Source organism: Pseudoliparis swirei, chromosome 4 (genome assembly GCF_029220125.1).
Source record: "Pseudoliparis swirei isolate HS2019 ecotype Mariana Trench chromosome 4, NWPU_hadal_v1, whole genome shotgun sequence".
Classification (NCBI taxonomy): domain Eukaryota; kingdom Metazoa; phylum Chordata; class Actinopteri; order Perciformes; family Liparidae; genus Pseudoliparis; species Pseudoliparis swirei.
This window is the reverse complement of record NC_079391.1, coordinates 27,825,111-27,851,929: the sequence shown is the minus strand read 5'-3', so window position 1 is coordinate 27,851,929 and position 26,819 is coordinate 27,825,111. Positions and strand designations below refer to the sequence as shown.

Sequence of the window (26,819 nt, the reverse complement as noted above, 5' to 3'; positions counted from 1 at the left end):
TCCTGCTCCACTCTCAACTGGGAGCTTTTATGAGGGCGGCCTCGGCTGCTGACTGATTGCCAATCACCAGCAGCCGAGGCCAAATTAGAGACAGCTGCCACAGAGTCAAAACCGGTTTAGCAAGGCGGTGAGAGGTGCTAAACAACAACAAAACTGCTAGGAGACCAAGTTCAAGGATGGTACACCCTGGTCCGAATAGATTTGATGCCCAGTAACCCGGAAAGTTCTCTCAGTGTACGTGACATAAACTGATTGCCCTGGTAAGTCAGAATCTCTTTTGGGATTCCGACTCCGGAGATGACCTGAAACAGCGCCTGCACGACACTCTTTGCAGAAATGTTGAGCAACAACACTGCCTCCGGATATCTTGTTGTGTAATCCACCAGGACCAACACAAAGCGATATCTGCGTGCGCTCCGGTAAAATGACTGGATGAGGTCCATGACGATTCGCTCGAACGGCACCTCCGTTAATGACAGAGGATGCAAAAGGCGCCCTCGGAATGGCCGGTTGGTTTACTAATCGACGGATGCCCGGCCATCAAAATCAGGCCACTATCCGGTCTGGTGTTTTATCATATCCCATGTGACCAGCCATCGGGTTATAGGGAGCCGCCTGGAAAATCATTTACCGGCGGCTTTTTGGAATCAGCAACTGATTGCTTTACTGCCCTGTCTGAGCGTCAAGGCTCACTCAGCTGCGGGCTCGACTCAGACAGCGTTTCTTCTGTACCTCCTCGATGCTTGGAAGTGGAGTACCTGTGATACGTTGAGCGGTTATCACCACCCGTTGCAGTCTCTTGCGCTCCGCGACAGAGCAGCTGCCGTACTAGACTGTAACACAGTTGGTAAGGATGCTCTCAATCACGCAGCGGGAGCAATTCACCAGGATGGCTGAAGACAGGTGATTCTTCTTCAGTGTCCTCAGAAAGAAGAGGCGCTGGTGAACTTTCTTGACGAGGCTGGAGGTGTTGGTGTTCCAGGACAGGTCCTCCAAGATATGGGTCTCCAGGAACTTGAAGCTGGAAACGCGCCAGACGGACATCCCGTTGATGTGGATGGGGTCGTGCGTGCTCCTTTTCTCCTTCCTGAAGACCACGATGAGCTCCTTGGTTTTGCTGGTGTTAAGGAGCTGGTTATTGTCGGCGCACCACATGGCCAGGTGCTGTACCTCTTCCCTGTAGGCTGTCTTGTTGTTGCTGATGAGACCAATCACCGTTGTGTCATCTGCAAATTTGATGATTGAGTTGGATCCACATACAGGCCGGCAGTCATGGGTGAAGAGGGAGTACAGGAATGGGCTTAGCACACAGCCCTGTGGCACACCGGTGTTGAGTGTGGCAGTGGTGGAGCAGATGTTGCCTGACCTTACATACTGTGGTCTGTTGGTCAGGAAGTCCATAATCCAGTTACAGAGGGAGGTGTTGGTGCTCAGGTCTCCAAGTTTAGTGATTAGCTTGGAGGGGATGACGGTGTTAAATGCAGAGCTGAAGTCCACAAATAGTAGTCGTGCATAACTGTTATTATTTTCCAGATATGTGAGAGTGCAGCACTGTGAAGACTGCATCGTCTATGCTCCTATTGCTGCGGTAGGCACACTGGTGTGGGTCAAGTGTCGGTGGGAAGGAAACCTTCATGTGTGCCAGCCGCTCAAAGCACATCATGACAATGGGAGTGAGTGCAACAGGGCGGTTGTCATTGAGGCACTGTGTTTAGGCACCGGCACGATGGACGTGGTCTTGAAACATGTTGGCGCAGCAGCTTGGGCAAGGGACAGGTTGAACATGTCAGGTAATGGCCCGGTGAGCTGCTCCTCACATTGCCCTGAGCAGACGTCCAGGAATACCGTCAGGACCAGCAGCTATGCGTCCGTTGATCCTGCTCAGTGGTGTGAAGACTTCAGTGGTGGAGAGTGTCAGAGGCAGGTGGTCAGCTGAGAGTGGCATCTTGGTGGCAGTGTTCCTGTTGTCCCTCTCGAAGCGAGCATAACATTCATTCAGCTCGTTCAGGAAGGAGATGTCTGTAGCTGTGGAGTAGGTGTTGCTTGGTCTGTAGTTGGTGATGGCCTGGATGCCCTGCCACATCCGCCTGGGGTCAGTGTTGGAAAAGTGACCCTCTGTCTTCACCTTGTAGCAGTGCTTGGCCTTTATGATGCCCCTTCTCTGGTTTGCTCTGGATGTGCATCTGTCCAGTGACAGCGGAGCTGAAGCAGTCTGTTGTAGAATGTGCTGTCCCTACAGTAGGTGATGGAAAGGGTGGTCCGGGTTATCCAATATGGACACATTTCTTTAGTGTCCTCTCCCCCACCTGTTCTGGATTGTCCAGTTTGCAGTCAATGAATGAGCCGGCCTTCCTGACCAGTTTAGTGACTCTGTTGGTGTTTCCGGCTCCAACGCTGCTCCCCCAGCAGACTGATCGAACATCTCCAACATTTTGCTGCACACATCGAAGGACCGAAGTTTCCTCAACAAAAAGAGGAACACTTTGATGATCTGGATCCAATGCCCTGCTCCAGATTCTAACCCTGTCATGTAGGCACCAGGTCTTTCTCTGGCACCATACCAACAAGCCATGATCCTATGTGCCTTAAACATTAAGGATGATGGATATAGACTTTTTCTGAGAAGTCTCATAGGTCGTTTAAATATCACTTTCCATATGGAGGATTTAAAAGTGATAATGAGACTTGTGAAAGGCACTTTATCGCGTAGGGATTTAAAAGAGAATTGGAAGCACACATAGTTCCCCCGTATTGAGTCTCTCAGTACAGTTTGTTAATAATCTCACATTGCCAGTATGTTCTAATAAAGGTGGGTATGTATTGTTTGAATGAGTTTATATTTCAATTTAATGATTTATCTTTTAATTCAAAGACAAACATCAATTCACTGAAACAGATTTCAAAGATGTAGTTTCTCTTGGATTGTATTTCGTATTTAATGATAGAGAAGACTTATGAAGCTTATACTCCATCCTCTACAGAGCCACCATTGACATTAAGGACTGTGCTCTTTATTACAGTTGTAGGTTGCCGTGAAAAGATAAGGGCTGGAAGGAGATTCGGGTCTAGGGCTATATGGACATCTGCCAAGCTGCACCAGCTGGAGAGGAAAAGTAGGTTGTTAAATTCTCCCTCACTACCGATGCCTCATTCGTGGCATTTTACCCACTGCTGTATAATGCTATACAGACGGGTTGCCAACATATACTTTGATGTCTGAATATTCTTAGCCACATCCTAGGACTATTCTAAAGGTAGCCAGGATGTTGCACATGTTAAATGTAACAATAGTGATTTTATTTTTTACATAACAGGTAATGTTTCTAAATATTACAATGAATTATGATGTCTCTGTGCGCCATTAACAGATGATGTCTGCGTGCGTGAAAGCCATTGGTCAAATACAGGACCTCTACAATCCTATTGTGTTTCTAATAGATTTGATTAATCTCTCCATAGAGTAGTGGCACAGGTATCTACTGAATATTAATGTTTGAATGATTGTTCAGCTGCTAGCAGCTGCATGCTACGACAATAGTTAAACATAATACCACTGACGATGAATAATGTCACCACGGAAGCCAGAGGTTCTCTTGTGTGCAGCTGTGAATGAACATGATCCGAAACGGTTGATTCACTGTTGATTCAAGTTATTATATGAAAATAAAAAGTAAAGTGCTGGTATAGTGTACTTTTTAAAATTGGAAGCGGAAACATTCTGAGAGCAGATGTTTCATAAGCACACAGAAGCCGCTTTAATGAGGAGATGAGGGAAAGCTGGAGCGCCGAAAATCTGTGCAAGCGAAATATCTGTGCAATGTTTCAGTTTGAACAGAAACGGAGCAAATCCAAGAGTGTGAGCGCGGGTTTGAGGGAGAGCATTGCGAAGTCTGATACAGTCATGCTCTCAAATTGAAAGAACATGTTTCTGAATAAATAGAAACAAAACTCCATCCTCAAGGGGTTCTCACGTCACACACCGTGTCTCAATAGGTTGGATGCTCTGCAAACATCAGGCAGACGCACACACACATATGCATGCATACACACGCGTACAGGCACACACAAACACACACATACACATCATGTTTGCAAACAGCACAGAAATACTTTAGGATTTTGTATTAATACAGGTTTCCTGATGTTGTATGCAGATGAGGAAGCTGTGGTAGGCAACCAAGGATGTGCAGAGACATTTCTATGCATGCATGCTGGGTGCACATCTGTTAGTGAGTGTGTGTGTGTGTGTGTATTTGTATGCCTCAGCTGTACTCTGTCCTCCCCCATCTGATCCTTCCTGACCCTGTTTAACCTGGAATCCAATCAGATTTGTGCTGAGAGCGGAAGGCCTGTCAGACATGTCAGCTTCCGCTCGCCAAAGACTGGCCAGATGTTCACGGTGGCATCTGCCGCGATGCTTACACTGTTTCACATCCTCTCTCGCCGTCTTTGTGTAGGTCACTATCTAGTATGTCAGTCCCTTCTTTTTTCTCATACTACTCTGCACAAACAATATTGATGTCATTCCTTTTGGAGCTGTGCACGCGGTGCAGCCGCTGGGCCTGTGTATTGATTGTAAGGTTTTAGTTTCGGTGGCTGAAATGTTAGATGTAGCTAATTAAACGCTGTTTGCCAAAACAACCAGACATGAGACAAAGACAGTCTCGCAGCAGTTTGTAAAGTATTCATGAAATACAATATGCTGGTGTAGAGTGACACAAACGGGCCATTTCTTTCTTGTTCTTGTACACGACTAGGTTACAAAAAAATTAATGTTGGTTTGAGGAAACAAAACCAATTACACAACAAACATTAAAGGTTTAGGCAAAACAAAACCAAGTCACTTCATATAACACTTTGGAACACATTACCATTTAGTCCATTACTATGTATTTCTTTGCACTTTTTATTTTCTTCACAACTTAAAGAACACTTGACTGGTATATGGACATTATATTTTTATTGTATTGTTGGCAATTAGTGATTTGTATACATATTCATATAATTGAGTTTACATTTTATTTGGTATTCTTTACCTTGTATTTGCCAGCTTTGCTGTCCTAGTCTCTAGCTGTGTCTGTACATTGTGCGATGTCAAATAAAACGGGGGGGGGGGGGGGGGGCATGTATGTGCGTGATAAGTTGGTGTGCACGGTGGATAGAGACGGGCTTATAAAGATACCGATGTTTAACTCCAATCCAAGGACACTGAGACAATTAACATTTATTTTACAATATATTCTGAGCAACAGTGAACGGTGAATACTCTCTGGAATTATTTTGAAAAGAAGACTGACACACTGCACCCCAGAGGTAAAAACAACAGGAATGTGGAACAATGGTTCAAGGGAAATCCCAAACTGAAGTTTTCTGCATCTGTGCTGGATTGATCCGACTGGGTTTTTGGAGCAGTAAGTGAAACAAAGACAGAAGAAGTGTTGTTATGTCCCAATTGGATTTAAACTACATCATTGCCACCCTAAATAGATATTTGAGAAATTGAGCTGGATCTCCAGAGAGCAAAAAAACATTACCAGGATTGGATTTGCCGTACAGATTGACATTACGTCAGTGTTCAGGTAACATTTGGAGGTTTTGTGCTGGGACAATCCTTTGGCCCCAGGATCAGATCAGTGGATGGAATGGATATACAGTCTGGAAAGGATTAAAAGGCGTCAAAGTTGCTGTCTGAATCCAAAGAACTATGGAAAACCAAGCCAAATGTGCACACTGCATCACTTTGCTGATGCGTGTGGAAGCTATGGCTCAGGGAGTTACATCACGCAAGTTTAACATTCAGGTTGTTGTGCATGTTATGTTTGTGCTAGATTTAAGTCCAATGTAGCCAACAGTGTCATAAATGTAACAACACAGATATGTCTCAATGGAGATACTTAAACAGCAAGAACAATCATGCTAATGATGCCTCAAGAAGTCAGAGTGCAGTCAAGTCCATGCAGCAAAAGAGATGATATGATGCCTTTGAGTTCCTAGGGAAACCCAACGGGGAATCGGCCTGTGGAAGAATCATTGGGCTCCAAGTCAATGTTACAAGATGATGTAGAGTTTAGAGAAAATGCTTCTGTATTCACAACAGTTCTGATGAACATTAAAACTCCCACAGACCATTGCCACTGCAGTGGCACGGTATCTTAAACCAACGAGTGCATTGTTTTTGATGAAGCAGCTTTGCACATCTCGACCCGCTCATGCAGCCTAAAAGGTAAGCATTAAACTGGGAAATTTCAGGAGCAAACTTTGTGAACAGTTTTTCAAAGGCAGAAGATCAGAGACAATGGACAATAGCTGGAGTTAAAATGGCAACGCTAGACAATAAACTCCTTTAGAGTGCAGAAAATCGAATCTGGAGGCTCGATTCTATACGAGACATCTTAGGAGTAGCTGGCCAGCTTTATAGATCTGAAATGCCTTTTTGAGACCAAGCACCCTTGGAAGAATTCAGTCCCTGAATGGCCCAGAACAAGGCTGTGCTTCTTTTTTCTTTTTTTTAATAAGGAATGTTTGCTACTTTGCTTAAGAAAGACATTTTTAGCATCTAACTTCGTCAAACATTTCCCCCTATCACGACTTGACGGGGAGCCACAGAAAGTAGGACTCAATTGCAGAAATGAGGAAGTCAGATTTCGAAAAAAGCAAACGTCTTTTACTGGGCAACATTTAGAGACGAACCGACACAGACAAGAGGTCGACACAGACTAAATACACAGGGGAATGAGGCACAGGTGGAAACAATGAGGGCGGGGTCTGCAATCACACAGGAGGGCGGCACACAAGGAGGGAGGAGTCTGAAACGAGAGACAAGGTGAGTGACAGACAACACAACAGAAACAGACAGTGAACACAGAACTACCCAGAGGGTCTGGGTGTAACACCCCCTTGTCACAGGACAGCTCGGCTGTAATGACACATTATTATTCAATTCAGTTTATTTTGTATAGCCCAATATCACAAATTACAAATTTGCCTCAAAGTGCTTTACAACTGTACACATACGACATCCCTGTCCCAGGACCTCAGATAAATAGAAAAAAAACCTTTCACAGGGAAAAAAGGGGAGAAACCTTCAGGAGAGCAACAGAGGAGGATCCCTCTCCCAGGATGGACAGAAGTAATAAATGTCATGTGTAGAAAAGGAATCATTAAAACACATTTAATGAGTATGACAGAGTGTATGAATAGTTGGTAGTGGGCATGGACCGCGATCCAGACCTCCATGATCCATCAGGCAGATGGAGGTAGAGAGGAGGAGTGGGCGAGGCACATCAGGGCCATGGCATCAGACCCAGCCAGGTCCAATATGTATTATTGATATTTTATAATTGTTTCAGATCAACTTGTTTTTTCTGATGTCTGACAGCAGTACTTTAAACTCTGCAGTCTGAAAATCTTCTTTTTACTTTTTAGTGACAATTTATTTGAACATTTTCGGTGCGTCGATCATGATACTGATGGAATCGCATAAACATGCACGTACGCATGAACAAGTTGTCTTCAAATATGTCATTCATGACAAGTTTGTGCAATCAAAGAATTTAGTGAATCTGACTTATCAGTGACTACCTGCATGATGCACATTGTCTGTTAGTGGGATAGATCAGTTATAGATCGGCTATTTGTATCAAGGTTAGAAAGAGCAGGGTTAATGGAAGACTTAACCCCCCTGTTACCTATACATTTACTGACATATTTTACCCTCGGGGTCAATTTGACCCCAGCAATTAAAACCTCCAGAAAATTATTAGAATTAATATTGTTTCCCAAGTTTAAGTGTGAGGTACTTTATGTTTGTTTGTTGACTACCTAAATAGCCCTTTAAATATATAAAAAAGTTGATATTTCTTATATGTTTGACACAGTGAAAAACAGCCTGGGGTCAAATTGACCCCAAGGAACACCGACATTAAACATTGAATGGGGTCAAATTGACCCGAAAGGTAACAGGAGGGTTAAAGACGAGGAACTTTCCTAATGGCAACGGTCAAGGAGAGAGAACAGGATTTGTTTGAGTTATATAATTTACAAATCAAACAAATGCTTTCATCATGGGGTCGGCTGTAGTTCATGGTGAGTGGTGGTTCCTGAACATCAAGGTACACGGTTCGATCCCCGCTCTCCCCATATTTCATGTTGAAGTGTCCTTGAGCAAGACACTGAATCCCCAGTTGCTTCACTGCACACGGCTCCTTAATAACTAAGGATGGTTAACATGCAGAGAAGAATTTACCCACGGGGATCAATAAAAGTGTACATTTCTTTCTTTCTATATCTATGTTCTGTGTGTATCTACAGTATATGTAGATAACAGCATTTGTTTGAGTTAAAAATGTAATAACTCAAACAAATGCTGTTATCTTGTTGTCTTGTTTTCATGTTGTTGAGCATGATGAATGTGGTCAGCGTATTTCATGTCAATCTGCACATTCCAATTATATTATTGATATATTTTGATATGAATGGAAACATTGGCATGTTTATAGAATTAAAGATCAAATGTCACCCACATTTTAAGATTGATTATTTTTAGGGACCTTTTCCTCGACTAAAGTGTTGGTCCTGGGGAACTGTTGAGATGCTGGTAAGACGGTTGGACCAGTACTTGTGCACATGACATCAGTATGAAGTGGAGTTGTCCATGCATGGACATACAGCTGGTGTTTAATTAGTGTGAGGAAAGAGGATTGATGTCATTGAAGTCATTAACTTTCCTTGGGATATTGTGAATCATCTGTGCTGAAAGAAAACCATAGACATGCAACACTTTTGTAATCTACCTTTTTATTACAAAAACAATATGATACCTTTTTTAGAAGTCAATCAGTAAAACCCCGAAACTGCTTTTTGTTTTGTTTTTAGATTTAAATACCGGATTGGAAACACCAAAAAAAAAAATCTGAAAAATAAAAACAAGGAGCAGAGGTTTAATTTCTCCTTGAAGGGAGGGAAGCAGCTTGTGTTGAAACCAGGCCTCAGAATCTTTGGTTCTGACAGCGAAGCTAGTGCAGAAGTAAAAAAGCACTCTGGTTTTTTAGAAGTTCATGAGAAAATCCCCCAATTTCTCACTTGATTTATCAACATTTAAACGAGTTTATGGTCTCAATCTGGGCCTCTGACTCCTTGGCCCCTGCCTCTGGACCCGCCTCCTGCCATAGCCCTGCCGCCCCCCTCCTCTCTACCTCCTTCTGTTTCATGGATTGTGGATCGTGGTCAATGTCTACTAATTATTTATAATTTAAGTTTATTAAATGTGTTGCAACTCTTTAACGTTGTTCATCTGTACACATGACATCTATTGCTTCTGTTCCTCCGGGGAAAGGGATCCTCCTCTGTTGCTCTCCTGAAGGTTTATTCCCTTTTTTCTCTGTGAACCCTCTATTTTTTGGGGAGTTTTCCCTGATCCGATGTGAGGTCCTGGGACAGGGATGTCGTATGTGTACAGATTGTAAAACCCTGTGAGGGGAGTTTGTGATTTGATATTTTGGGCTATACAAAATAAACTGAACTGAAGTTCCAAGTCTTCAATACAGCATGATGTTCATTTTGTAAATTATGGTCCAATTAGAGTCAAACAGACCATAAAGCAGGGTATGCTTTAGGGCGGGGCTACAAGGTGATTGAGAGGTCTCTACTAGAGCCTCTAAGTCACGCCTTCTCAGTCCACATATGGTCACTTCCTGTGCATGACGACTAGGTCCACATTCTACATACAGTTTAGGCTGGAGAAATGATGAGAATTTCTGCAGTTATTGAGCACGGTGGATGATATTGTGATGAATAGGCCTTGCATACTCTAAGAAGGATTCATGAGGCTGTCAGCTAAGAAAGAAGGAGGAATGAGACTCTGGAGTTAGGGTCATTTAGGAAATGGACCTACATTTATGTATGAGCCTTTCTAGTCTTCCACCACTTTTGACAAGGCTGTCCTTGCTGGGACCACCTGTATTGGTAAGCTTGACAGCATCCCTCGCCGAGATGGTTAGCGCCGGAAGCCACCATCACCTCTTGAGCGGCAGTCCCTGCTCACCTGACCCCATCTTCTGACTCGTGTAAATAATATTCTTGACTTAATTAATGCGAGACAATGGGGCTTAATCCATGCTCATACAGCTATGGTATAAGAAACGACCCTACCTCGAGGGCAACTATAGCTCGGTGGGGAAGTTGGTCGTTCTTCAATCGGTTGTTCAATTCCTGGCTCCGCTAGTCCATTTAAATGTGTCCTTTGGCAAGACATATAACCCCAAATTGCTGCTATAGCTGTGACTACGGCGCATGCATGTGTGGGAGTGTTAGTTACTGCTAATGTGCAGGTGGAACCATAGCCCCTCCCATCAGTGTGTGAATGATGTCATATAGTGTTAAAGCGCTTTGAGTGGTTGGAAGAATAGAAAATAGATGTACAAAGTACAGCCCATTTATCATTTACTATTCAGTCCAGAGGGAGTTTCTGTACATTTTTAAATCCTTCTTACTGTGTGCATGACTCGCAACAGGATCCACCGTGCATATTCAGCAGAATCTCGTCACGTCTCGGCCCGAGTTGTCTTCTGCTCCGGTGATGGGGAAGACCAACCACTGCAGGGATTTTTTCCCACCCTTTTTTTTCCTCTTCTGATTTTAAAATAGAGAAACAAAAGAACCAAAGAAAGAATGATACACAGATTTAATATATCTTCATTTTTGTCTCAGAAATGACTTGTCTCACTTTGATCACCATATATTTCGTAAAAATAAACATTATTGGATGTGATTAACAACAACACTGGTAAGATGTGCCTTATCTCAATCAAAACATATCAACTTGTTGATTACATTATTGAACACAGCTATCAGAAGAACAGTAAGTGTGTGAGTTTAGGACGGGGGTGGACATGGCATACATCAGACCGACACACTGGATGAATGGTAGTTCTGTATAATAAAGACACGTCACATGGCGACAGAACAATACCTAATTTATCATGCTGATCAAATCGCCCTATCCAATGAAAAACAAGGAGTCGTATGTTTTCCATAGAACAAATAAAAATCAGCAGTAGGACGAAGTGATTTGTGTTAAGTTGATGGAATTCACAGTGGAAATGCTGCAATGTGGAATGTTTGAGGAGGGCCATGCATGAAGCAGGTGCTGAGTAGCCTAAAGGCAGCGCTTCATGTGGCCACGCTGGATCAGTAGTGACACTCCCATCGTTCCCCGTCAGCACCTTCCTCTTCTCCACCCTCTGCTCGCTCCAGTCACTGAGCTTCCTTCTCTGTTACAAGTCGGAGAAGCGCCCCTCTCATCAGATTTGTAATCTCTTCTGTTAATCTCGGTCTCTTCTGCAGTCCCCGCAGGGATTTGTTTCAACGGCATACATCGGTTTAATGTGAGCTTTCTCTACTGACTGCTGCTTGTTTTATTTATCTTTTTGGTATCGTGAGAACGTTGCATGTCGGCTTAAATTTTGGTTGAAGTCTCTTCAGTGGGCCAATAGGAAAGGAAGGAGTTTATGCAGGAACAATAGAGCGATGCAGAGGAGGGGGTCCATGGTGGTGATCACACCGCAACCTGGATGAGAGAAAGGGAAACGGTTAAGAGAGAAAGTAAACGACAACAGTGTTTTGCAAATCATGCTGAAACGTATCTATAGACACTACATACTGTAATGTCGTATGCGTGTCACTTTATTTTGTACGCTAAAGCTCTGGCAAACCACAGCTGCCGGTTATTCAACGTTAATAAAATAAATTACCTTAATTTATTATACAGTCGTGTGTTTTTCACTGAAGTTCACTTTCAATTAAATTTACAGTGGAACTGCTTTTTTTTACAAAACATACTGTAATGTCTTATACGTGTCACTTTATTTCGTACGGTAAAGCTCTGGCAACCACAGCTGTCAGTAATTCAGCGTTTACATCAGTAAAGTACCTTAATATATAATACAGTTGTACTGTCTATTTCACTTAAAAAATAGTTAATTAGGTTGAAAGGAGAACTGCGGTTTTTACAAAACATACCGTAATGTCTTATAAGTGTCACTTTATTTCTTACGATAAAGCTCTGGCAACCACAGCTGCAGGTAATTCACCGTATATTTCACTCTTTTTTTTACAGTGAAGTTTAATATTGTTGGACTGATTAATTAACAAGAGCCATAATAGCAGGTCTGCGAGGCTGTACTTAGACACCGTGGTGCATTGAGCAAAACACCTTCATGCTAACATACTACGATGCTCGGCTGAGGCTGGTGGGAATGCATTTAGTTATTCCGCGTCACGTTCATGGCTCGCACTGAGGCTGTGGTGAAAGTAACACTTTGCTCTGCATTTTCTGTTCTGGTCAGTTTAAAAAAAGGGTCCTGGTTTCAAGACTTCTCATCAATTTTTTTTTCCTGTTGAGAAGACATTTTCTCAGCTGCAGCCAACGATGTAATTAAAAAAGCCAGACTCTGTTTGAAACGAGAACATTGTAAAAGTGTATTAATCATACACTTGTTGGCTACATACTGGATGCCAAAACACTGAAGCTAAAGCAACATCCAATTAACTTTCTTCATTACCGATATTTATGAGGTGCATCCATGTGAAGAGATGGGATTGATGGGAGTTCCCAAACCAAGTCCCTACATACTGAGCTACTACCCCCACCCCCTGGTGGCATTGCTGGCAGCACTATACTAAGTCAAAGTGCTGCCAGACATATCGCCAATGGTTTCCACATTTTAAAACACCCATGATGGGAAACTTGTGGTGCGCGATATCGAATATAAAATAGTAAAAAAACTCAAATTGAATGTACTTTAAGATTTCTCTTCTAGTCTTCCAACCACTCAATGCGCTTTAATTCAATTCAGTTTATTTGTATAGCCCAATTTCACAAATTAGTCTCAGAGTGCTTTACAATCTGTACACATAGACATCCCTGCCCCAAAACCTCACATCGGACCAGGAAAAACTCCCAAATAACCCTTCAGGGGGGAAAAAAGGGAAGAAACCTTCAGGAGAGCAACAGAGGAGGATCCCTCTCAAGGATGGACAGAACAATAGATGTAATGTGTACAGAAGGACAGATTTAGAGTTTAAATACATTCAATGAATGTGACAGAGTGTATGAATAGTTCATAGTAGGCATATTCCACGATGGAGACCTCCACGATCCATCAGGCAGATGGCGGTGGAGAGGAGGAGTGGGCGGAGTCTCAACAGTGGGCGGAGTCTCAACAGGACAGTGGCGTAGTCAGGAGCAGGAATTCCACGACCCAGACCTCGATGATCCATCAGGCAGATAGGATCTATGTCGTCTCATAGGGTCCGATGTCCCCATTTAACACTACTCTACATGAATAAATTCACCCATTCATACAGTGATGGGAGGGGCTAAGGTTTTTGGGGTGAAGAGTCTTGCCCAAGGACACATGGACATGGACTAGCGGAGCCGGGGATCGAACCGCCGATCCTCTAATGGTCGGACGACCCTGCTGACCACTAAACCACAGTCACCCCAAAATAAAACAGTACAAAACAAAAAAGGTAAAACAATTGTTCTCTTATAGTTTTGAGTCCCTGTGAGAGTAGGCTGTACCCAGAACCATGATGAGGCAGAAACTACCACAGGTGGATTTGAGTACTTTCGGCCTGTGGACAGATTGGGTCAAGGCGATAGTCACACCCATATCAGATGCAGCCACGGAACATTAGAGGTGTGTAGTTGAGATCGAAATGAAGGCTGAGTTCAAGGATGTGTGTGGTCCAAGCAAGGACCACAGACCTTGGCCCGATCTGGTTGGTGTGATCTGTTCGCTAGATGGTCTGTTTTTGAAACCGCTGACTGGATATTTTAATTGTATGCAGCCAGTATCGAGTTGAAACACGCCCCATATGTCTTTGGAGCATTTAACGTGCGCTTGGCGGTGCATCACTTCTTCCACAATACTGGTTTAGATTTCCCTTTTATTATTATATTTCATATACTGCCATACTTGACCTTGAAAGTGCTGTTGCTGACACATGTTTGCGTGCATTGATAGGGAACCTTATTCACTGGGAATCCTTTTAAAGTTCAAAGTTAGAACATTATAAGACAACAGTTACTAACCCACCCTTTAACATTTCCATTTGTGACACATAAACTATTTGTGAAACTAATCAGTGAACATTATACCGCCTAATGGCATGCTGGGTAATGTTAGCTAGCAGCAAAATAGTCCGTTAACAGCTAGGAGAGACTCCATAGCTATTGCACATTCAAGAACAGAAAAGATAGATGGGTGGATGAAGAAAGAGAAACCGGAGATGCACGAGAGGAACTTGTGTCCATGAGGTGCCGTGTCTGTTGTTTGGACTTCTTTTGCTTTAAAACCAATCCGACGTAGCACCTTGTTGTTGCTACGAGGTACCAGTGGTGCTGACAATAACAACATCAGTCACCTCAGGACAACACGTGTTGGAAGGCGGGGGTGCGCTGAGCGATTACGCTCGATGGATTCAAAGCCTTCAGTAATCACCACCGACATATAGTCGCCCGGGGGCACGTTTCCTTAACGTAGAAGTTCTTTTAAATTTTTTTATTTTTTATTATGCTGCAGTTTACTAAATTACATTCTTCAACCATTTCTTGTATTCTGATTTCTTTGTGTATTGTATTTTATTGTAGGGCCAAGGCAACCCGATATTCATTTTATAAAGGATGACAGTAACATGTTTAAATATATAGATTCCATTTACTCTTGCCTGTATAATAAGCGACCATAAACCCATAAAAAAGGCACATGCAAAAAAATACTGTTATACACCCTCTCTTTTTTAAAATACCATGATATTGATTTTTTTGATTTACACCGTCCTGCACAATATGTGGCCACATTTTACACATTGCATTTAAATGCAAAACATATACATCCACGCTCAAGCTGTATGTATGAACACGAACACACACACACACCTTGCAAAATGGATTGGAGCAGCTGTCAGGCAGATGCATCAGAGGCTCAGATGTCCTGACTCAATCTCATACTGCAATATTACTGTTGTGCAAGTGGTACTGGAATAACATTATGATATATTGGACCGATAGTTGCTCTTTATTGGCATGTTGAGATGAATTCAGCCGCCATGCTTTTCTTTTGCCAAATACACTGTTAGATGTCTACATGTGCATTTCTAAAAGATGTAGTCACTGGTAAATATGACAGTTTATAATCCTGTACTCTGCTTCCGTGGGACTTTCATTTCCACTGTAAAATGGAAAAAATGCTGTCTTCTATCCATCCACATATTTTATCACTGCTTTCTTTCATCAAGTGAACAAACTCACGTGCACTTGGCTGTCTGGGGATGTCATGTAGCCACACAGGAGCAGCATCTACCGACTGCAGCTGTGATCCAGGAGCACGCAGCCAACCTCGGACAACATCTGGGGCAGTTTGCACCATTCTTTTCTTACTTGTACTGCATTGTATGACTACAGCAAACATTTCATATCAAATTTATTTTAAAGTTAAGGTAATCCTTCTAAAGAAGAAAGTCATCGTTACTAATCCAAAAGTTTTGTGTTTATCTGTTGACAAACAGAGCGAGCAAAACGATGATGATGATGATGATGATAGCTACACTGTATTAACCATGGAGCTGTTAGTATCTATGGAATTCACAGCATCTGTAGTTTAGGATGTCTTAATCTTCCATGCCTCTGAGAGACAGTTCTGTTTTACTCCCTTCTTGAGTTTATGAAACGCACTTTTTAAATTTGCATTTAAAATGTATTAGGAATATTGTAATATTTAAAGTAGTGATTGATATCTTTTCATATTGTAATCTTTTTAAAATCTTATTATTCCATATTTAATGTACTCTAATTGCTGAGCTGGAGTATGTTCTTGTCCAACACATTCTATTGCACTTACATAAAAAAAAAATATAAATAAAACAACCTGTTCTTCTTGCAGGTCGTCATGCTCTCACTAACCCTCGCATATCAAACTAGCTACTGCTCACGTTATTTGATTAGAATTTAATATTTGTTTTATAATTATCCGATTGTTGGTTGGTTGTTTATTTAATATTAATCTATGACCTATTTTTTCCCCATTCCTGTATATTCTTTACCTATTTATTCTTCCAGCTTTGTCATCCTAGTTCCTATATAGCTGTTATGTATCTATGTAAATAGCTAACTTTAACACATGCATCTCAGGAGCTAAAGTGCTTTCTGGCCAAATATCATATCCAGGCCACAAAGCTACCCCACGCTGACAAGCTTGTTGACATGTACCAATAATGTCAGTCCTAAAGCAAGTGAGCATGATTGTAGATCTGCTTTCCTCCATCAGAACGAGTCAGGGCTAAACCAAACACGTTCCTGGCTAAAGCTCCACGAACCCCGCAGAGCTGGAGGCTGCCATTCTGTGTCCAGGAGGGAGGTCTGGGATAACCCGGATAATGTGGCAGAATTTAGATTAGTCCAGGTTTACCGGAGTAATATTGCACAGTTTTGACGGTGGAAAAAATAGCTAGCTAGCAGGCTGACATGGATGGCAGTGTAGGTGAGTTCAGAGAGCCACAACCATCAACACACACATGGTTTGAATATGTTTAGGCAGGATAGGAAGTAGCCAGATCTCTCTGGGTACATCCCAAGTCTCTCAATTGGTATCCATGTTTCGCTCACTTGCTTCTTTTCAAGATGAGAGGAAACAAAGAACTATGCATTGTATGTATATATATATATATATATAGCGAAAATATCCATACTCTGAAGGGTCACGTGAAGTGAAGTGTGTTTGAAACTCCAGCGATCAGTCTGATCAGCTGCAGCGTCCAATCAAATAACTGGTAAACTATGTGATGTCTCGAGGTCGGGATCGGCTTGTGAGGCGTGGATGCCCTGCTGACGATGGGAATTGGAGTTCATTACCCAGCTGCCATGATGGGTTGTAGTCTCTGCTGCAACCAATGGGAGAGGATGCATCTCCCATTGATGAAACTTCCTCTCATTGCTTCACATTTCCCCCTCCACTGGCTTGAGGCTTCCAGAGCACCAGTAATGGCCCATAGGACATCTGTTCGTGAGAGGGCATCTGCATTCTGTGAGACCTGCTTCACGAAGGGCATCCAGTACCTTCTGTACCTGGTGCAGCCCAAATGATAATTTGGTGTACTAAAAAAAAACCTTACTTGTTGCAAAGGCGGTTTTCTCCTTGGAAGCTGGGGAAAGTGGGATTTGCCAGTACCCCTTTGTGAGGTCCAGCGTTGTGATGAAGCAAATCATTCCCAGACGATCTATTAAATCGTCTCCAAGGGGCGTCTACTAAGCATCAAACTCTGATCTCTCATTTAGCTTCCAAAAGGCACTGCGGGACTCTTCGATAACACCCAGCTCCAACATATGTTTAACCTCCTCCCGAATTGTTTCCTCATGGGCCTCTGGTACTCTATAGGGACGCGGATTCACTACTTTACCCTGTTTGGTGCGGATTTCATGTGCCGCGAGGTGCTTTGTGCTGAGCTTAGCTGAGAACACATCTCGGTTCTGGTCCACCAGCTCCATGCACTCCTGTCGTTGCTGGGGGACAGATCAGGGCCCACCTTTTGACCTCTCTTGGTTGCGCTTCTGTGTCTTTCGGAGGTAAACAGCTTAATAGGACCTCTGCAGAGTGCCACTTCTTCAACAGGTTCACGTGGTACAGCTGTTCTGGTTTCCTCCTTGCTGGTTGCTTTACTCTCAAACACACCTCTGTAACATTATGTAACTCTACAATTGCTTACATTGTTGGATGGAACTATGTCGTCATCTGGTCACATAAGGACAAAAGGCCTAAATAGCCGTGTATAATCAATGCTATGATGGCACCATGTAGTTTTCGTTAATATCTTGCTGTAGGCTAATAAAACTGTAAAATGCGGGTTATAAGCTGGTACTTTTTCTTCAACTTTGACCCAGTTAATTTTGGGATTCATTTCAGCCATCGCTCATCCCTAGAAATAAAACATCTCAAATACACAACGTAACGGATACGACGCAGCTTTTAAACTATAGGCTATAAACGAGGCCTTTGTGAAGGGAAATCGAGCTGCGGCCCTTGAACTTGGGATCAACGAGTCCATGGTTAGACGTTGGAGATGCTGCAGGGAGAACTTGCAAAATGCAAGAAGTCTCACAGGAAGCAAATGCCACTGGCCCGGACTAGAGAATGAACTAGAGGACTGGGTCAACACACACAGAGCGGACGGCCGTGGTGTTTCGACAGTTCAGATTCATCTGAAAGCAAAGGTGATCGTGGCAGAAAAGAACATTGAGGATTTCAGAGGCGGCCGAGGACTGCTCTTGATTCTATTAACAGTCTGGGAGAGGAAGTGGAGGAAGTACAGACACCTTGGAGTCCCCCTTGACAGCAGAATGCACTTTCACTAGGAGAGATATCCAGCTTAAATTTGACAAGGACCTCTACAGGAAGTCCTTCCCTCCAGCTGCCACCTCCATGTACAACCAGTCCTTTGAGTCAGGACAGGGGATTGGAAGGTGAGACCTCACACTACCCCCTAAAGGACAAAACACCAATACAAACTCAGCAGGAACTCATACACCTTTCATCCTCTTCATGGTCTAATCCATAACTGCACTATTTTACAGTTTAAGTTGCATTTAATGTGTTCCTACTTGCACCTCACACATGTATAGATGTAAAATCCTCTCATTATTTTGAGCTATTAGTCTAGCTATTCGTATAAGTATTGGAGTGCACATTATCTTTGTCCAATGCTTTTGCTACGCTGCAGTAATGGTACAGTTTGCCACTGGGATTAATAAAGTACAATGCTTAGAGCAGATGCAGGTGTCTGAAAAATCCTGCTTGATCAGCACTCGTATTGATTAAACTAAACGCTACACCATTTCCAACTGCCTGCAATCACAGAATATGATGAGCAAACATTACCTGTTGCGTATACAAAATAATAAAAAAATAGCTCTATTGCAGCCATGCAGCTACAACCTTAAATGCATCTTCGATGTAAGCGCATCAATAGTAAAAATATATCATCATTTTACCACTAAACAGCCCATTGGCTACATACTAAGTACATGTAATACACTGGATTATATACTAATTACATGGATTTACTTCTGTAAGATTTGTACCTGTAACATTTTTTTTGTTTTTTTCCAATCGTGGTATTTAAGTCAGTAATTTCTATTCTTACTTCTTCACTACTGGTATTTTCACCATCACAAGCCAGTTCAAAAGCTTCATCAGATGTTTTCTTTATGTTCTTTATCTTTATCATCTTCATTTTGTTTGTCAAACAGGGCACAATGTTTTGAGACCACGTGGATCTATCGATCGATATCCATATTGTCGCGTGAGGGTGTGAGAAGATATGTGAGATTGGAGTCCGTGAAAACCTCTTAACTGTGTGAATTTTTTTTTTAATTGTATTGTCTGGCTTGTTTTCAATCATTGCAGGAATGTAAAACTAATGCATATATGTATCGTTTCTGTGTGGATAGGCTCTTGGACATCGATGGGTCATATTTTTTAATCAATGTGAAATGTATTCACATGAGATACTGGCTTTGGCTTGAAAAGACCTTCAGCCTACAATATCAATAGGCAGTATCTCACGCGGCACTCTCCTCCTCCTCCTCTTCCTCCGTCTACTTTGCAAGCGCACTGCCTGCTGCATCCTGTGCTAGGGCAATTTTGATTGGCTTAGGGAAATACAAACAAGCCATTCTCCCCTCATACGATCATGACAATGTGTGGAGCCAGACCCATCTTTCGTGCTGGTACAGCATTCTTGAGATAGGTCTGGCTATGCAAGAGAGGTCGTTAGTATGCGCATAATACATCTATCATCCAGACATCAAACACCGATACGGACAGACTTACATTTGTAATAAAGGGCTCTGCGCACATGTCGCAGCATCGGAGCTGATGAAAGTCATCTCTCCTTTCGTGTGAGAAGCCTTTTGAACGACTGATCAAAGCTGTGACAGCTGACTGAAACTCTTCTGGAATGACACGGCAGACTTTAGCTCTTAAACCTGTGAAGGCCCCTGTCCGTTAGCAACATAATACCGGCACACAGCAGGCTGGCGTTAGTGCTGGAGTCAGCCGCAATAACACGGCGCCTTTACGTGTCTCAGACCCAAACACACGGCCTCTTACAGTCCTCTGGCCTGCTTTGCATCAGCGGCTGACACGACTTTTGATGAGTTTTAATTATTCACGAGTATGAAAACGAACAGAACTGGAATAGGGAGATGAGCGAAGAGGAGGTGGATTACAACTCCCCACTCCCTTTCCTCCATCTTTCCGCCGTGCCATCTGTCAAACGTCTGGCAGAGGGAGTCATAAGTAGGTGTTAGGCGTTTATGCGCACACCGTGAAAATGATGCTGTGATTTAAAGAGATTTGGAAAGTGTGACATCGTTGCAGGATCATGTATACAGATGACGGGGAGCGCTAAACTGGCCGATCACACGGATGAGAGGACTCATGAGACAGAAATACTCACGCTCTCACATTGCCCCTCAATGTGAGAATGTGTTCTAGCAAATCGGAAAGTCCTTTTTGCAACATTTATTTGTGTATGGCAAGTGATAAAATAACATATGTATACATGTATAATGCTTCAGAACAAGATACAAGACTTAAGTGTTGCTGCAGATGTCCCGGCCTGCGCCTCTTATTCTACAAACTCAAGTCAAAGTCTTTGTTTTGTTCAAGATTCTCGCAAAGAAATCACACCATAATCATGTAATAATAATTTACAATGACAATGAGAGTAATGATGCAATTAGATTTCTTTTGACATATCGTTCAGCCCTACTCACTGCTGCTGCCAAAAGAAGATGGGGGCATAAAACACTTAATATGGCAGATAATTGAACGTCCTATACTATATTTCCCTATATTTCTAATGATGGCCAAATAAAAAACAGCTCAGTGAATTATAAGTAATTACAGAAAGATTACATGAATTCTGTTATTTAAAACTAAAACATTACGTGGAATCCAATATGACGTGGAATTTATGCAGACTCTAGATTTATCAATAATCCTACACACATACTAATATAGTGGCAGGTGCAATTGATGAAAAGACTTTAGTGTGCATCTCAAAGATAAAGATAAAGGGCACTTATCAGAGACCATAAACCGATTGCTCAGATTGAAATGCCTAACCGATAAGCCTCGAGCCAGATGAACACCGAGTACATCCCAAGTCTCTTAATTGTCGTTTCCTCGCTCCTCGCTTGAACCGGAAGTTTTTCTGCACCGCCATATTGACGGCTGCTCTGAGAATAGTCAAATACTGACCTCCACATTTTTATTCCTAACCACTTTAGTGGGAATTGTGAGACATAATTCATCATCTTTCCATTCAGTCACGTGAGGCTGATCACTCCTGAGTGTCGGGTTTGATGAGTTATATAATTTAAGTTTAACCTGAAACATTGAGCCTAAATATTGTATTCCAGTGCTAAAGAGAACACATTATTATTATTTTATAATGATGTCACAATCAGAATTTAGAATCATAGATTCATGAATAAGACAAACGCATTCAGCTGGTAGAAATCATCCCTGTGCTTGGAAGCAGAACACAGTATAAATACCACACTGTATAAGCACCACACACTGTGTATATATATATACACACCATGTGTATTTATACCACACACTGTATGAATAACATTGTGTATAAATACCACATTGTGTATAAATACCATCCACTGTGTATAAATACCACATTGTGTATAAATTAGGGCTGTGAAACGATTACAATTTTTAATCGGGTTAATCACAGGTTTTTGTGGATTAATCATGATTAATCACATATTACCGATATTCTCGGTATATTTTGTGAGAACATAGATATATATGACAAAAGACGGATATATACATTTATACATTCTTCTATACAATGGTGCTGCAACTCAGCAGTTATTTAGCAGTTTTCTTCCATATGGAACATTAATACATCTTCATCCTAAACAGAATGTTTAACCCTCCTGTTACCTTTCGGGTCAATTTGACCCCATTCAATGTTTAATGTCGGTGTTCTTTGGGGTCAATTTGACCCCAGGCTGTTTTTCACTGTGTCAAACATATAAGAAATATCAACTTTTTTATTTATTTAAAGGGCTATTTAGGTAGTCAACAAACAAACATAAAGTACCTCACACTTAAACTTGGGAAGCAATATTAATTCTAATAATTTTCTGAGGTTTTAATTGCTGGGGTCAAATTGACCCCGAGGGTAAAATATGTTAGTAAATGTAAAGGTAACAGGAGGGTTAAACAGAACATTTTTCTCTTGTTTGTCAACCATTAACTCCACCATGATACAATCTAAAGGCCTCTAGTCTTCCTCTAGCAGCTGCTGAGGCAAACTGACTGTGTGGGTTTTCTTCATGAACTGGGCCGTGATGAAAGGGACGGCGGGACACCGCTGCAAAGTTGAAACCTCACCGCCCGGACACGGACAGGTGGACAGATTGACAAGTGACTTTTTTTGCTCGGTCCCGATGCGCACAAGACGGAGCTCTGCGGCGCGAGACGGAGATCGATAAGTGTTAACGCAACGCGAAGAGACAGAAATGACATGCTGCTGTGGAGATACGATCAACAACAGACGTTTAGTTTAATAAAAGAACAAAGACGTGCTATAGAGAACATGTCAGGGGGCGGGCCAATCTTTTTAATGTCATGCGATCTACCAACACTACGCCGCGATCGACTGGCAGGTCGCGATCGACGTGTTGAGACCCCTGATCTACAGGAAGTAAAAGTTGTAACAAGGTTTCCGTAGGTGAACCTGCGGAAGGATCATTACCGATGAACAGACCGTCTGCATGAGAGCGGACATAGTTCAGATTGAAGTGGTGTATTGGAAGCTCATTTTTCAAGTGACTCTTTTTTCGTCCCGACGACCAACAACAGACGGATTGGAAGCTCATTCTGCGCATGCGTTAAATGCGTAAAAAAAAAAAAATAGTTAAACCTGTAATTGAATTAACTGATTTAACGCGTTATTTTTCACAGCACTAGTATAAATACCACATTGTGTATGAATACCACAGTGTATAAATACCACACACTGTGTATAAATACCACACAGTGTATAAATACCACACTGTGTATGAATACTCAATTCAGTTTTTTCCTCTCTCCTCAGATGGTTTCCTTACATCTCTCAATGCATCCCAGGTGGGCGGGACTAAGATGCAAGGAAAAGACGCAGGTGAGGAAAACAGGGATGCAATTAAGATACTTGGGGGGGGGGGGGACGCACCCGCAGTCTGCGGAGTGTATCTGAGAATCTCCCATGGTTCCTCACTCCTATCACCACTAGGGGTCACTGTGGTTCTGTTCCACTTCCACCCTCCCTCCAACGCTCACTCACCAGCTCCGAGCTGCAGCCTGAGGATGGCTGCGTTCCCTGGCAGCGGCGAGGCTGACGACTTGGCCACCAAGGTGGTGGCGGACGAGATGGACGGGAGGAGGCCGGGCTGGGCCTGCTGAGGCACCCGGTGCTTCCCCTGCCCTGACCTTTGCCCTCCAGCCAGCCCCTGGCCGGGCTCCGAGGTGGCCCTCCCTGCTCCATCCCCCGCCAGCCCCGTGTTGGTATTCCTCAGGGGCCAGCGGTTCTGGATGTGCGACACGGCCTCTTCGGCCACCATGCTGTCGGCCATCGTGACGTGCAGTGCGGCGTGAACCGTAAATTCCTGAGCCTCGTCGGCCCACAGGTCGGACACGCGGCACTCGTACATCCCCTCTTCTTGCTTCTTCACCTTGGACAGGCTGAGGTGGTGGGAGATGGCGTTTCCCTGAACGCGCACCGTCTGTAACCGAGAGAGAGGGAACCTCTGAAACATGGCTGACGGGAATGCTTGACCAGCAACTAGTTTCAGCATCGCTTCATGTTTTGTGAGGAGAGGTGGAGGCAGAGGCACCAGAAAGACCTGACCCCGTATTAATTTCTCAGCAGACTCCACATCTTATGGAGCTTTCTTTAATCGTGATGCTTTCATTCACATGTTACAGAAGCACAACCTGCCACAGTGTGAGTAACACTGACACTAAAGGTCTGAATCAATTGCTCATTTACCACTGAGGCTGAGAAGCTTGTTTTACTTTCACAGAAAACTAAAAAGACGAAGCCAAACAACCAGTCAGTTGTAGCTGACTCGGAGTGAGTGTCAGGTGTATCAGCCAATCGCCTTTCAGGGAGTCATGGCCTCATGGACGGACACCAGAAAAGAGGAGCATCGCTCCACCTTTTAACCACAACACACACGACCATGTCAGGCCGGTGATTTTCTGTCACCGTCCTCATTTTTTTTTTAAACAAATGACAGTCCTATTCAGCATATCTCTGCAACCAGGAAATTGGACACTTACACTTATTTTTGTGGCTTCCCTTGGAACGACCTGAAAAGAAATAAAAGCATTGTGAATCACAGGTTAGAAAACATGGATATATATATATAGAACTAAATGCATGCACATTACTGGCAACAATACCACAAGATGATTATTTAATTTGGTGGGGAGGGCAAATGGCACGAGTAGAGCCGGTTGCGTACATTACTCAAAGACGTCATTGATAACCTCTCCTCTCTCTCTCGCTCGCCTTTCTTCCGCTCACACTTTTTTTTCTTTTTTTATCTCCGCTGCACATTTAATGTGCTCAAACCGCAGAGGAAAGGCTGCAGATGTGATTGGCCCCCCGACTCCTCAGACAACTGAAAAGAGACTGATTTGTCATGCTGAAGCGAAAGTCATTCCTGCCACGATATCCCATTGTGGCGGTTTTATGCAGCAGACCTGAGAGGAATAATATGGTGTTGATAACCAACAAGTGCCCTTTCAAAGTCGGTAACATCGCTCTCTCCTCGTTCTGAAGATTAACAGCTGGCAAAAGCACAAGATTAAAATGCTGCAGATACTTTAAATGATGTAAATAAAATGGAACAAGCTTGCAGATCAAAAAATATGTCTGCATATATGAATGTGGATTTACAAATATAGGCCAGTGCAATCATTAATGCAACGTGCACAAATGTAGATCTCGGGCCGATTTACAAGGAACAAGTGACATCTATGCATGTTAGGGGTGCAGATCGATGCCGATCCAACGAATACACAAGTCAGGTGGCAAAACACACACATGTCGACGTGAGTAACGGGTGATTAACTAATGGCGTTGGGGTTGGCGTCAGTGTTGCAGTTACCTTGGCTCGGTTGGCCGGGGCACTGATCTGCAGCTCATGAGGCAGTTGTTGAGGCACGTCCTCCTTCAGGTACCACCACTGGATCTCCAAAGATATGGGCGCCGAGCTGACAGCCTTGAAGGCGCAGGGCATCTCCACATCCTCTCCCTCCCCCACATTCACATCTTTAGGGACTTCAGTAAATGCCGCTGTGGTTTCATGGAGGGGGGGGGGGGGAGGGGCAAGGCAAGACACCAGAAGCACAGATCAGTGGGTGGGGAGGGTGGCAATGTGAAGCTGCAGCTGTAAAACACCTTTCACCAGCCTACAAACAAACAGCCCAGAGTGTGTGGCCTGTTGATGGCGACCCAGCCTCCCGTCGTGCGGTTTCAAGCTCTATCTCCTCTAGGCCATTAATTGTGATTTATAAGGAGATGGTGTTATCAGAGAAATGTGACCTACTATCTGCCTCTGGCTTTATTTGATCAACTAATCCTGTTCATGCTGTGATGTGGGCACAGCTGGTTCACTGCGTTTTTTTCTTCTTTCATGTTTAACTGATTTATTGTGACAATTCTCCAACTATTCAAAATTCTACAGGCAATTGGCAGGAGATGTTTAATCCTGCAGTCAGCTGGCATATATTTAAAAACATTTTTTTCTTTCTCTTCCCATCTGGGAGTTTAGTTTACTTACCATTTGCACAAATCATAAAGGAAGAATTGAGAATGAAGTAATACAGGAGGCTGTACAGTCCCGATTTTTCCATGTCACAGTGAGGCTCGTCACGGACATCAGACGGTCATCGGACTTGGATGTGTTGAGTCCAGTTAACTGCTCCTCAAATAACTCCAAATATGGGCATAGTAGAAGCGCGATCCAGAGGATGGAGCATGGACGTGTACGATCCGAAGGTGAGCTCGGGCATAATTAAACCCACATGTCGGCGTCACAAGCAAGAAGAATTGGAGTTGTCCAATGTTGTTCTGTAAACGAATCAGAGGAATCCATCAGTGAAAGCGTCGGCTCCGTTATTCCCCAACTTCCCGGTCAGCGGCAAAAAGCTGCTCTTCCTCATCATCACCCCGCTCCCCCGGTGAAGGAAAGCTCTCGCGGGCTCCTCGCCACCACCCAACACATAACCGATCCTCCGAGATGATGACCGACCCTCGCTTGTCCCTTGCCCGTGTGTGCAGCTCCCCTGCTCTGGTCTGGCAGCTGTCACCAACCTGGAGCCTTCCCGCGGGTTGGTGTGCGGCGCGAGCGCATGGCGAGGACGCGCGATCAACAGAGGTCTCTGGGTGCCCTCCCCCTCAGTGCGCGCGCTCTCTCGCTCTCCCTCCCTCCCTCACCCCCTCTCCTTTTCTCCTCTTTCCTCTCACTTTCCCTCTATCTCTTTCCTCTCACTACCTCTTTTTCTTTCCTCTCTCCCTCTCTTTCTTTCCTCTCTCTCCCTTTCTTTCATTTATTTATTTCCTTTCTCTACCTCTCTCGCTATCTTTCTTTCCTCTCTCCCCCTCTCTTTCCTTTCTTTTTTCCTCTCTTACTTTTTTTCCTCTCTTACTTTTCTCTCTTTCCTATTTCTCTCCCTCTCTTTCTT

At 43.3% G+C, this 26,819-nt stretch overlaps 1 protein-coding gene across 1 annotated transcript; it reads right to left on the bottom strand.

Moving 5' to 3' along the window:
- Positions 1-10,667: 10,667 nt before the first annotated feature.
- Positions 10,668-26,460, bottom strand: vstm2b (V-set and transmembrane domain containing 2B). The gene is made up of 5 exons (XM_056413762.1): positions 25,916-26,460; positions 25,241-25,428; positions 24,408-24,437; positions 23,410-23,848; positions 10,668-11,566 (listed from the first exon to the last, which is right to left on the bottom strand). The coding sequence occupies exons 1-5, from the start codon at positions 25,986-25,988 to the stop codon at positions 11,478-11,480; spliced, it is 819 nt and encodes a 272-aa protein (XP_056269737.1). The 5' UTR covers positions 25,989-26,460; the 3' UTR covers positions 10,668-11,477.
- Between the last annotated feature and the right edge of the window lie 359 nt (positions 26,461-26,819).

What these genes read in the sequence shown, in the direction of transcription:
- vstm2b (XM_056413762.1), bottom strand. Translation starts at nt 25,988, where the DNA reads ATGGAAAAATCGGGACTGTACAGCCTCCTGTATTACTTCATTCTCAAT. An exon ending in CCCCGGCCAACCGAGCCAAG is followed by an intron (nt 24,438 to 25,240) that starts GTAACTGCAACA and finishes ATTTCTTTTCAG; the next exon opens with GTCGTTCCAAGGGAAGCCAC. An exon ending in GGGAAGCCACAAAAATAAGT is followed by an intron (nt 23,849 to 24,407) that starts GTAAGTGTCCAA and finishes TCTCGGTTACAG; the next exon opens with ACGGTGCGCGTTCAGGGAAA.